The sequence below is a fragment of the Salvelinus sp. IW2-2015 genome, linkage group LG18 (assembly GCF_002910315.2).
Source record: "Salvelinus sp. IW2-2015 linkage group LG18, ASM291031v2, whole genome shotgun sequence".
Lineage (NCBI taxonomy): Eukaryota > Metazoa > Chordata > Actinopteri > Salmoniformes > Salmonidae > Salvelinus > Salvelinus sp. IW2-2015.
Window position 1 is genome coordinate 50,003,395 of NC_036858.1, and position 13,566 is coordinate 50,016,960.

The 13,566-nt window shown below is 42.9% G+C and overlaps 2 protein-coding genes across 3 annotated transcripts in view; one reads left to right on the forward strand and one right to left on the reverse strand.

Annotated features, from left to right (window-relative positions):
- Positions 1–1,270, forward strand: part of LOC111978424 (storkhead-box protein 1-like) — a 52,079-nt gene extending 50,809 nt beyond the window's left edge. The window contains exon 4 of the mRNA XM_024008489.1: positions 451–1,270. Coding sequence (XP_023864257.1) covers positions 451–604 — 154 coding nt within the window. The 3' untranslated portion in view covers positions 605–1,270. The remainder of the gene's footprint in view (positions 1–450) is intronic.
- Positions 1,271–6,038: 4,768 nt separating this feature from the next.
- On the reverse strand, positions 6,039–12,251 carry LOC111977721 (zinc finger protein 502). 2 transcript variants are annotated; one of them, XM_024007283.2, is made up of 2 exons: positions 12,079–12,251; positions 6,039–10,142 (listed from the first exon to the last, which is right to left on the reverse strand). In XM_024007283.2, the coding sequence occupies exon 2, from the start codon at positions 9,998–10,000 to the stop codon at positions 8,345–8,347; it is 1,656 nt and encodes a 551-aa protein (XP_023863051.1). In that variant the 5' UTR covers positions 10,001–10,142; positions 12,079–12,251; the 3' UTR covers positions 6,039–8,344. The 2 variants fall into 2 exon arrangements, with proteins under 2 accessions (XP_023863051.1, XP_023863052.1); XM_024007284.2 differs by lacking the exon at positions 12,079–12,251 and adding an exon at positions 11,119–12,072.
- Positions 12,252–13,566: the final 1,315 nt, after the last annotated feature.

Consider the following 13,566-nt stretch of genomic DNA (forward strand, 5'->3'; position numbering starts at 1 on the left):
ATGGCCATGGTCGGTGGTGTGCCTTCTCTCTCTTCCCTTTTCATGTAAATGGAGATGAAGCTGAACAAACACCCCATAGCCAATTACACCAGGCAGTATTTAGACAGAGGGGAATGATTATAGTGATTAATGTAATTACTTTGGAATGGGTACACCCTCATGTTTAAAACAAAGAAAGGGGAAAAGGTAAAAAGTTTTTCCATTAACTTTATAAGGACTTGGCTTTTCCCCTTTTGTGGTGAAGMGCAGAGTTGTTTTCACCTGGATTTCACAGTATAGTTAGTGTGTGTGACTAAGGGTGTATTGCATATTGTATTTCATCCAACTGATATGGTTAATCTCCCCAATCCCCACAGGACCAGTTTGTGTTCATGTGCGCACACAAGTGTCCATTTTATAATAATTTATACTATGCATTTACACTCTGTTCTTCTATGTTTCTCCCTACAGGACCCGTGTTAGTCTGGCAACTAACAACACAGGGATTCTGGAGGGTCTAAATAGGCGAGGTTTCCTACAGAACCTGGAGAAACTGCACTCCAAGAGCTCAGCCATGCGACCACAGAGCTCTCTGCTACAGCTCACACCAGTCATGAACGTATGAGACCATAGGCCCTCTGATGCAGCTCCGTGGGAGGGATCATGAGCTCCCCGATGCAGCTCTGTGTGAGGGACTATGATCTCCCTGATGCAGCTCCGTGTTATGGCCCATGAGTCCTCTGATGCAGCTCCCTCTTTTCGACCACCAAAAAGCATGGGAAGTAGGAACACTATGCTATCAGATATGGGGTACACAACCCCAATCTTTATGGACTTACAGCATCTATTTGTTTCACTGCTGTCAAAAATCTGCTGTGAACCTCTAACCTTTCCTCATTGTCTAGCCTGGTTATATATCCTGTCCTCCAGGGCTACAGTGTATAGCAGCAATTTATGGGTGCTCAACTCCAGACCTACCCCAGTGGAGGTCTTTGTACAGATGTATAGTCTATTTTTCCCATTCTGTATATAACATTTAACAGGAATATCCTGAGAGACGTATTCAGCTAATGACTGGTGAATCGGCTGCGTTAAATGCATGATCAATTGATAGGTGATGTTGAAGTAACAGGTTGTTCTCTGTGTTGCTTTTGTTTTTCACTACATTCAACTTGACCTAAAATGATGACAAAATAACTCAGTACTGGATCTTTAACCTGTATCTTCATTTTCACACCTCTTTCCTTGTCGCCATGTGTAACACAAATAAATCTTTATGTACCACAAGCCACCTCCTCGCTGAATGTGTGGATCATATCTTTTATCATAATTTTTTTTTTTTTAAGAAATTGGATGACACATGTACACTCACAAGAAAATAAGGTGACTCTACTACTACCTACCCTTTCACCTGAAATGACTAGATTTACAAGAGGAATTCCAGTGAAAGGCAAAAAAGCTAATTCACATCACTCAGGAAAGACTTGTAAAAAACCTGAGCCTGGCAGACAGCTGATAAGCTAAGCATTGGCTGTTGGTGGAGGCTCCAGTGAAGAGGTGTACATAGAAGAGAAACCCCAGCCATGTCACCCCATCTCTGGGGGAGTTAGCATTAGGAGTGTGGGATGGGTGGAGGAATGGGAGGTGGTTTAGTGTTATGTGAAGGCTGTTGTGGTGGCCATATTACCACCACACCAGCAGTCATGAGTCATGACCACAGTCAAATTCCATGTGACTGTTGAGTCATGGTAATTTCTTGTGGACATCACTGTGGACATGCTTTGGTAGTACAGGTCCTAATGGCCTGGTTCTAAGGGGTCTATTGTCCCTCTAACCACTCTGACATCAATGTAAATGCAATCGAAAATCACATCAAAACAGTATCATGCTTTTAAAACTCACCTCACTGGTGATCAATTTGAAGAAAGAAGTTCAACAGCCGGTTGAAACTGAGTGTAAAACATGGTCATTGTAGATGTTGTTTCAAAGACTAACAATGAAATGGACAGCTTTCTAAGGTGATGATTAATTAAAAACGCCCATATTAGAGCTTATGCATATGCTTTTGAGCCCAAGCCCGGAAAAAAAGCTGAATTTAAATGATGATTGTGCCGTTATACAATACATAGCCTACCGCATATTATGCATGACAGAAAAACAYAAAACAAAACCGATTTAAGATGTCTTTGGTACATAATTGGTCTAGGCTAAACTTCAAAATTAAACAAATTAAAGTAATCGCCTTTGAGTGTGGACTGTATTATTAAGCATAATGGATGGACTGGTTACCGTATGCTATGCTCTGCTCCAAATGTTATATCCACGAGTGATTTTGAATAGCCTTGCAATAGGGCATTTTTATATTTGTATAATTAATTGGGTGACACACCTTTAGCTATAGCCTACATAATTTCTCAGATTTCACTTGGTTTCCCAATATGGCAATATGTAACTTTTTGGGCGAACCGACCAAATCTACATAGCAATTTGAGTTATAGATCTATCATTCGACTTGAAATCAAGTCTAAGAAGCAGTAGATCTGTTCTAAATACTGCACTCTAACTGCAGTTAAACTGCAAAATGAATGCAGTAAAAAAACAGTGTTATTTTGGATGCAGTATTTGCAGCACACTGCAGTTATACTGCACTCTGACTGCAATCTTTTTTCGTAAGGGTTTGGTTATGGAAAATATATTTCACAGAGGTTTAGCTGGTACAATGATTATGTACACTATACTATCTTATTTTGTCACATAAATTGAAATTAGGTGTACTATTAGAGTTTGGTAACCAGGAAATGGTGGAGCGATTTCTGCATAGTGCAACTTTAAGCACTGGGTATCTGCAGGAACAGGTTTGGTGAGAACAAAGCATACAGCGTTTGGGCGGGAATATCACCTGTCGCGCAGCGAGAGAATGCTCATCAAACAGTGGTTGATGCGTAGAGTGAAATAAGTGTTATAGTATTTATTTCTCAGCTGCTCATATTACGCACATGCTCCGCTATAAAACCGAAGACCGTATCATTGAACAAGACCCGTGGGAAAGTGCGCGGCCTCCATTCATTATTTGCGTGCATACAGATAACATGTATTTTTTTCTCCTGCCCACTTGATAATGGCTCATTCTAAATCTAAACAAATTGTACATATTAATAAAGACAAGATTAATTGAGAATAGTCTGACGGGTGACAATATCATCAATTGATGAGAGACAGCTGTGCAGCCTGAGGCAAGGAACAGTGCAAGCTTTTTTTCTACTTTCTCAAATTACGAATAGCCGATAGTAGCATCATGCAGGCCATATATGTGTTGATTTCTAAGACATTCTAAGGTTTGTATCATTCACAAATTAAGTACCCTCCAAACTGGTCATCAAGCTCGGTCTCGACCCCGCCCTGTGCAACTGGGTCCTGGACTTCCTGACCGGCCGCCCCCAGGTGGCGAGGGTAGGTAACAACATCTCCACCCCGCTGAAYCTCAACACTGGGGCCCCACAAGGGTGCGTTCTCAGCCCTCTCCTGTACTCCCTGTTCACCCACGACTGCGTGGCCATGCACGCCTCCAACTCAATCATCAAGTTTGCAGACGACACAGTGGTAGGCTTGATTACAAATAACGACGAGACGGCCTAAAGGGAGGAGGTGAGGGCCCTCGGAGTGTGGTGTCAGGAAAATAACCTCACACTCAACGTCAACAAAACAAAGGAGATGATCGTGGACTTCAGGAAACAGCAGAGGGAGCACCCCCCTATCCACATCGACGGGACAGTAGTGGAGAGGGTAGAAAGTTTTAATTTCCTCGGCGTACACATCACAGACAAACTGAAAACATCAGACAAACACAGACAGCATGGTGAAGAAGGCGCAGCAGCGCCTCTTCAACCTCAGGACGCTGAAGAAATTCATCTTGTCACCAAAAATACTCACAAACTTTTACAGATGCACAATCGAGAGCATCCYGTCGGGCTGTATCACCGCCTGGTACGGCAACTGCTCCGCCCACAACCGTAAGGCTCTCCAGAGGGTAGTGAGGTCTGCACAACGCATCACCGGGGGCAAACGACCTGCCCTCCAGGACACCTACACCACCCGATGTCACAGCAAGGCCAAAAAGATCAAGGACAACAACCACCCGAGCCACTGCCTGTTTACCCCGCTATCATCCAGAAGGCGAGGTCAGTACAGGTGCATCAAAGCAGGGACCGAGAGACTGAAAAACAGCTTCTRTCTCAAGGCCATCAGACTGTTAAACAGCCATCACTAACATTGAGTGGCAGCTGCCAACATACTTTTATACTGACAAATAACATTTGAATTGATACTAAATGTGTTTATGATAATTAGCCTAACGGTCAGTTACCTTGAGACCGGCAGTATTTTGCATGACAATAACCGGCTGACAAAATGTCATGCTGCCACAGCCCTAACTACAACTACAAGGGAAGGCTATCATTTTCTTGAATTATTAAATCTGTAACCTATAGCAGAAGAATGGCGGAAGATCCATGCATTAAAGCAATTTAAATTTAAAGGCAATTTTCCCGCATTCAAGGTAAATGCTGCATATGTCAGCCCAATCAGAAATTACCTTCACATTTTAAGGTGGATCTTCTGTGATACAGATTGAATCCAGCTCTTAAAGGATCTGTACTGTGTTCCAGATTTCAATGAAATATTTACCAAAAATTGATTACAATATGGATTTAATAGATGTCCTTCCAAAAAATTTGAATTAAGGATGTTAAAAAGCAGGTTTTCTGTGCCCCTTGGCCTGTGGGGAAATAACAGAGTGGTTTGAGCAAATACAGCGCAGCCAATGAGACGTGCATACACTTGGTTATTTAAATTAGCTACAAACTCCAAGCTTGCCTTTCTGAAATTATATTTGTGTACTGATTTGCTCATACCAGATGCCTTTTATCAAAATATTTGACGCTCAAGCAGTAAGACATCCTGCAGCCTCATTAGCGTGCTTGTGACTCCTGCCTGTTTGAGTTGAGRACTTACAGGATGTTTGATTTGTTTTATATTAGATTACTTTGTGGTTTTGTACTAACAGTACTTTTTGAAAATGCCCCAAAATATTGTTTTGTAGACTGGCAAGGTGTTGAAAGTGGGACATACGGTGGAAGTTGAAGTTCATTCAGTAGTTCTAATGTATCTTTTCGGATTCGTACTTCTTCTTGGCCATCAAATACATTGAAAACCGGCATATGGTAAGTTAATTCCCTCGGAAACACGTATACATTGTAATATATATCTTATATGACCACGTTTTCGTGAATTAGACGATGCAAAGTTGAAGGCCATTCTTAGCCTACAAAACGAGACAACAGGAAGTACCACTTTCTACTGCATGTAGTCAGTATAGATGGATTCAGGATTTGGAAACACATGATGGAACTACTAGAGCATTTAACTACAACAGAAATAAATGCAGAATGATTATTTTACAAGCGCGAGTCATTTCTGTCCACTGCTTTGTCAATATTTCTGATATTTTTGTTGTTAGCTAGCTACAAGCTAGTCATGAATGCTAGAAACAAATTTCAAGCATTTTTAAAACTTTTTTATTCTTAAAAAATAAGTTTCAGATGGTTGAGTATTTACTCTAATTTATACTTTGGCCACAACTACAAGTAAGGGACGAGTTCAGAACATTATTTGGAAATGAGAAAACAGAATATGAGCTTTAAAAATCTTGATTTTCACTGGAGTGTTACTTTACATTATGTAAGGCTGCCCCCAAGTGGACTCAGAAATGTAGGCATGTGTCTAAAAAATCAAGACCAAATGAGCTGATGCTTACAGTAGTCTCTGGGGAGGCAAAAACATTATCACTTAAATAATTTAGAAATTCTCACATCAAATAGCGGTAGTTTTCCAATGACACGGATGCAATCATGAACATAAAAAATAAACATTGGCCCACTATCGTATTTTTAGGGCATCCCAAACTGAGTCAATGTGTAATGGGAAGCCTGTGGGTGTCATTTCAAAGTGTTATAYTTATATATCAAAACGACAGAATCAGGAATCAGACAAGAAACCGTTGATGCGATGTTGACAGTCAACCTTTATTTGTCCATATGTTCCACTCAGAGATCTGGGGGGAAAGGTGGGGCTGGCTGGGGCCTCTACAGAAAGCAGAGCCCTATATGGATCAATGACATTGTAACTAAATGTATTTTCCTTAATTCAGCTTCAATAAGAAAACCTACATTGAGGCCAATCAACAAAGACAGGAGAGAAAATTAAATGACAATGAGATGTGTRTAAACACATGGTAATATACATAGAAGACTGAAAGTAATGACTTCTTAAAATGTTGGGGTAAGTTAGTATGAATAACAAAAAGGAGTTGTCAAAACCACACTAGTATGTTTTGTCGACAGCTCAGCATACATTTCTACATAGCATGCAATAAGGCACCTATCTAACACAAGGAATAAGCCTATGCTATGGTTTGAAGCATAAATGTTTTTCAAAGGGGGGAAAAGAAACTGCACAAAATATCATTCCCTCCCACAAAAACAGTATATGTATTTTATCCTTTGAAAATGACCCAAACCATAAAAAAAATCAGTTTGTGAATTTTTTTTAATACAGAGAACAGTAAATAGAAAGCTCAATCCCATGGAATTTGCACAAAAAAAATAAACTGGAAGTTCAAAATTAAGTGTTGTCAGTAAAAGCAACCTAGTCCTGTAGTCGTATAGATTAGTATACACAATAAATCTATTCAGGATAGAAGTTCTCATCTGAGTGAAGACCTATGAAGCTAACTATAATTCTATACACTGATAAWCGAATGAGTCTCCAAAGCAAAAGCAAGAAATGACTCGAACGTCTGAGTCCAGTCCATCTGTWATAACAATGATGTACATTTGGTACGGGAACACAGAAATCAATAGGGACTCAATGAAAAAGGACACAAGTCAACTTCAAATAAAGCTACCGGGTGGTTTTATTTTTTTTTGCGATGCATCTTGGCCACTTATCATCATGACTTAATTGCATCCCATACTACGATGGCTTGAGGCAGTATTGCTCTCCAGTCTGTTCAGCTGTATGACCACGTCACTAGGTACATTCCCATCCGCTTTACCTGATACACATGGAGCTGCGTCACACTGGATGGAGCCCCAGATCTGAGATTTGACAGTATGTACATAAGAGAGCAGTAGCAACATTTCCTGGTAGCTCTAACGCCTAAAACAAAAACAATGAATAAAAGGAAAAAGGATGGGGGGGGGACTATGGGGATGTTACTAATTTTATATAAATAAAAAGTCCTATTTCTTGAACAAAACTGCACACTAGCCACCTATACAGATATATAAAAGGATAAATCAACAATTATTTACATGGTTTTCTTATTTTTTCACGAGTTTACAGGTGAGGTTTTAAGATGGGGCAAAAATAAATTTGCTAAATGGCTAATTTATGCCATCAAGACAGTATGACTTGATAGCAAGTTGCATCAGTAGCCAAGTGTGGGAGATTGACCTCAAATGTTAGATCTTGAAAAGCACTCCATATAGTCATATAGTGTGAGACGCCCCCATACGGGCCAGTTAGTTACATCATGACTTGAATTCTCAGAGTAAAGCGTGTAAGTGGTCACACTAAGATAAGAAGGTATTATGCATGAATTAAATAACTACAGGAGTTTCTCTCCATTAGTCAGATAACATTTTTATCATGTAGATCAGGGTTTCCAAAACTGTTTTGCTGCCCCCCCGGGTGCACGTTTTGGTTTTTGACCTAGCACTACACAGCCAATTCAAATAACCAACTCATCATCAGGCTTTGATTATTTGAATCAGATGTGTAATGCTAGGGCAAAAACCATAACGGCCCAGAACCAAGTTCAGGAAAACCTGATCTAGATTATCAAATCACTTTATCTCTTTAAAACAATCAATCAAAAAGAGGGGCACCAGAGCAAAAGTTTAAGCATAATCACAAATGAGAATTACAGGCTCATTCAAAATGTCTATCAGACAATTTATTGAAAACAAACTAATCACAAAGGTCCAAGGAACTTGTCAACAGCTCCTCCGTAAAGGGTTATAATAAGTCCTCTAAGTTCAGGCAAGAACTTTTATTTATCATTTCTCCCTCTTGAAAAAGGATATTTTTGTTGTGTCATTGTCCATTTGTTTTGACTGCTCCACAAAGACAAACTCCTTGCCCCTGACCTCTACACTGTTTACTGTGAGAGCTGGCCTGGTGTTATTCGCTGTAGTCGTGTCATGTCTGGAGCTCGGGACCGATTGGTAGAACAGAAACATCACAGGGGTGGGTGTCAGCCAGGGCTGTGTGTATGAGACTATGTTTGAGTGTGTGTACTAGAAGCTCACTGGTCTATGTGGATCCTATGATGCCTGGAGAGTGAGGATGAATGGTTGAAGCCTTTACCACACTGGGAGCACCTGTATGGCTTTTCGCTGGCCAGGATGCGCTGTTTGAGGATGGTGGTGTGGGGGAATCCCTTTGTCGAGGGCACAGCGCTGTACTGTTGCTGCACTACCACCTGTTGTTGCACCTGCTGCTGCTGCTTCTCCTCCTGGTGAACACGCTGGTGCCTGGAGAGGGAAGAGGAGTGGTTGAATCTCTTCCCACAGTGGCCACAGGTGTAGCTTTTCCCCTCCGAGTGCACTCTTTGGTGGCGGGATAGGGAGGAGGAATGATTGAAGCCCTTGTCGCAGTGGTTGCAGCTGTACGGTTTGTCCCCCGCACCTCTGCCTCCCCCCTGGTGCAGCCTTGCCTGCTGCTTCATAGTGGACCCGTAGGAGAAGGCCTTGCCCTGGGGAGGAGAGGAGTAGATGCGGGCCTCCAGGTGGACCTTGTGGTGCCGGGAGAGCGAAGAGGAGTGGTTAAAGCTCTTGTCACACTGGGAGCAGGAGTAGGGTTTCCCACCAGAGTGGACCTGCTGGTGCTTCTTGAGGTGGCGCTTGCGGACGAAGCTCTTCCTGCACTGGTTGCACTTGTAGGGCTTCTCCCCAGAGTGGATCCGCTGGTGCTCCCGCAGGGTGGAGGCAGCGGCAAAGCACTTCCCACACTGCGTGCAGCGGTGGGGCTTATCCCCTGCATGGGTCCTCTGGTGCTGCTTCAGGTTGGAGGACGTGGTGAAGCCCTTTCCGCACTGGGAACAGGTGAAGGGCTTCTCCCTGGCGTGGAGCTCCTGGTGCTTCTTGAGGTGGCGCCGGCGGATGAAGCTCTTTCTGCACTGGGTGCACTTATATGGCTTGTCCTCCGAGTGCATCTTCATATGCTCCCGCAGGGTGATGGCCGCCGCAAAGCTCTTGCCGCACTCAGAACAACGGTGGGGCTTCTCTGGGCTGTGGATCATCTGGTGAGACTTGAGGTTGAAAGTGTCGATCACCCCCTTGCCCACCATCTCCACGCCTGTGGTGGCGTACGCTTTCTCTTTCATGTGGATCTTCATGTGCTGCTTGAGGCTCGACTCCACAGCGAAGCTCTCGCCGCAGTGCACGCAGATGTAAGGGTTGGTGGCCTTGTGGATCTCGAAGTGCTGGTGCAGGTCRGCCATGCTGCCGAATATCTCGCCGCACTCGTTGCACTGCAGGCCGTGGGCCTCGTGGATCACCACACCATTCTCGGACTCCACCGTCAGCTCGCCGCCCACGTGGTCCGACTCCACCTTGACCACATGCTCCGTCTCAGTTTTTAACAGCACCTCACCCAGCAGTGCCTCCCCCTTGCCCTCACCCCCCATGGTGAAGCACTGGATCTCCCCATGGTGGTCCATCTTGGTAACGTAGTCATGGTCCGTCTCTGTGACCATGGCGTCCACACAGGCCACCGCGGTGAGCCCTTCGATCTTGGCCAGGTCGGCACCGTGGATCTCCAGTTCCAGGCCRCGTTTCTCCTCTGTCATGATCTCAGTCTCGGCCGCGTAGTGCAGGTCAACCTGGCTGTGGGCGATGACACACTCYGACCCCAGCGTGTCAAGGCCGGGTGTGTCACACTCAGTCTCTGACTCAGCCATGAGAACACACTCCAGCCCGACGACCTCCGTTTTTGTGCTGGACGAGAAGCTTAAAGGGACTTGGGGGTAAGAGAGCTCCACTTAGTATGGCGAGCACAGCGGGTTGGTAGTTGTGCTTGGATCAGCAGTCAGTCACAAAGGGCTGTCAGGGGAGAAAATACAATATACAGCTAGGATTAAGTGATGTGACAATGAGCTATCATTTACATCTCAACGAAGTGTTTCCATGCCAATGAACAGTAGCACTGTGGGGCATATCCAATGCTACTGATACTAAGCACAGGRCTGCTGGTGTTCCTTAAAACAAATTATATTTGGACTATTGTATCTTTTGCAGAGATTGGCGTGAAAAACTTGGCTATGATGAATAATATTCTGTTTTTGTGCTATATAACCCATGAAAACACCCAACACGCCATGGAGCCATAGCTTCTGCACTATGACACTTGTTGTTATTAGCCAGCTAACTAGCCAGCCAAGACCACCAACTAGCAATTCATTTACGGCTAACTAGCCAAGTGACAGGAGGACCAAGGGCAACACACAGCACAAAATGATAAAATACGTGTATTAATTCTGCAACAGAGACCAAGGGTGTGTACCATCCTCTAACAATGGATATAAATGTCACCAATTTACATATGATTTGAAACAGTTCAAATGCATCTTAATGCTTCCTTAGATGGCTATAAATCGCTATCCCAAGTTAAGCTCAAGAGTTGCGGCTACCTGGCTATCTAGGCAGAATGGAAGACATCGGTTCTTGCACAGTCATTCATTGCATAAGACATTGCACGCGGACTTTAGATAAGACAATGCACGCGGGCTTCACAGAAGCCACAAGCTATTTACACATTATTTGAAATGGCATGAAAATAGTGTAAACGCGGTGTTTAGCTAACTAGCCAACGGAAGATAACATTTACCATCTTGGCTACATAGCCAACATTAGCCCGCTAGTTAGCTGGCTACGGTAGGGGGAAAACAACTTAACGACGACACAGCATTGTTAGCGGCTAATGTTTGCCAAGATAGCGCGCTAACTAGCTTAGTAGCTGACAACTAGCTGGCTTGTTTTGATCAACAAAACAGGAGTTCTCCCAGAACATGCAACAAACCTTACATGCACCCAAGTCATTTTTCAATGGTTAGGAACACAATCACGAATGCGGAAATTATCCCTGAGCTTGTGCGCAGTTTTAACAGGCCATCTTGTCTTTGCCACACCACCACTTTCCAGCTAGCCAGGGATAAGCATAAGATGGCTGCCACTACGCTAAGTACCGCCCTTCACAGCGCGTTTCAGAACTACAAGGGGGTTTCAAAAAGCACTGCACATTCCATATTCGAGTAAATTGAGCTACACGAGCAGAAAACTATTTTGTATACAAGACAAATATACCACACCGATGTGCAGAAGGGGTATTGTTTCCACTATAATCCGATAAATCAACCTGAAACAAAGATGGCTAACATTATCCGGGCGAGGAGTGTTCGCGTCGCTAAAAAGCCCGGGAAAGGCGACCCCATCTTATATAATCAACAATGCATAACAAAACACGTCTCAAATGCCTTAGAAATAATACAACAAGACAAATGCCTGTATAATTTACAGTTAATTGAATTTACCCATGTATTGTAAGATTGAGAACGCTCGAGCATCAAGTTACCCAAATATGTCTTCGAGATGAGACAGCATTGCAGGAGTATATTTTCAGCTCACATTCAATATGGCCTAGCCTCGCTAGCTACCGCGCTAGCGTACTCTGGTAGCAGGCTACTTAGCCGCGACTTCACGCTAACTAGCCGGCTATCTTCCTAGCCAGCTATAACTAAATCCGTACGGGGCCCGACCGTCATTTTCTTGGTACTATCACTGGGGTGAATCATTGAAATTTCATAGTGGCATATTTTCAATTTGTGCAAAAGTAATGAATCTGTAAATTAATTGAATTTAAAAAAAATACAAAATTATCACCTGATCGTATAGCCTGTTAATACGCAACCTAAACAACACAAAACAATCAACCTCGACAGCTGATTGGGAGCTTAATTCGTGTAGGTCTGCGGGTACCCACCTTTTTGTCTTCTGATTATGTTAACCAACTAGGTGATGAACAAATGTTTATGTGCTCTGCACAACCGATAGCTAGCTCCTTGATGCTTGCTGCCTGCGACTGTCTGCAATGTCTTCCTCTCTCTTTCTGTAGAGCTGGCGCCACTGATCTTCCTTCTGGCGCCAACAACGTTGGAGCGCATTAGCGAATGCGTTGTAGCTTGTCACTGGCATATGCAATCAAGACTGCCCCCTATAGCCCCGGAGTAATACATGCCGACTGCCTCTACTGTAAATTTACGAAGTTGCCTTCACTACCCCCCTCTCTAATCTGTCCTTCTCTCTCAGTTCAATTTCAATTCAAGGTGCTTCATTGGCATTGGGAACATATGTTTACATTGCTAAAGCAAGTGAAATGGATAAACAAAAGTTAAATAAACAATAAAAAGTGAACAGTAAATATTCCAAAATAATATACTTTTCAAATGTCATATTATGTCTATATACAGTGTTGTAACGATGTGCAAATACTTAAAGGAAAAAAGGAAAAATAAATAAACATAAATATGGGTTGTATTTACAATGGTGTTTGTTCTTCACTGGTTGCCCCTTTCTTGTGTCTACAGGTCACAAATCTTGCTGCTGTGATGGCTGTGGTATTTCACCCAATGGATATGGGAGTTTATCAAAATTGGATTTGTTTTTTAATTCTTTGTGGATCTGTGTAATCTGAGGGAAATATGTGTCTCTAATATGGTCATACATTTGGCAGGAGGTTAGGAAGTGCAGCTCAGTTTCCACCTCATTTTGTGGGCAGTGTGCACATAGCCTGTCTTCTCTTGAGAGCCAGGTCTGCCTTCGACGACCTTTCTCAATAGCAAGTCTATGCTCACTGAGTCTGTACATAGTCAAAGATTTCCTTAATATTAGGTCAGTCACAGTGGTCAGGTATTCTGCCACTGTGTASTCTCTGTTTAGGKCCAAATAGCATTCTAGTTTACTTTTTTTTGTTAATTCTTTCCAATGTGTCAAGTAATTATMTTTTTGTTTTCTCACAATTTGGTTGGGTCTAATTGTGTTGCTTTCCTGGAGGGTCTGTGGTGTCTGTTTGTGTTTGTGAACAGAGCCCCAGGACCAGCTTGCTTAGGGGACTCTTCTCCAGGTTCATCTCTCTGTAGGTGATGGCTTTGTTATGGAAGGTTTGTAAATCACTTATTTTTAGGTGGTGGTAGAATTTAAAGGCTCTTCTCTGGATTTTGATAATTAACGTGTATTGGCCTAATTCTGCTCAGCATGCATTATTTGGTGTTTTACATTGTACACAGGGGATATTTTCAATTTGGTGTGTCAATTTGGTGTTTGTCCCATTTTGTGAATTCTTGGTTGGTGAGCGGACCCCAGACCTCACAACCATAAAGGGTAATGGGTTCTAAAACTGATTCAAGCATTTTTAGCCAGATCCTAATTGGTATGTCAAATTTTAAGTTCCTTTGGATAGCATAGAAGGCCC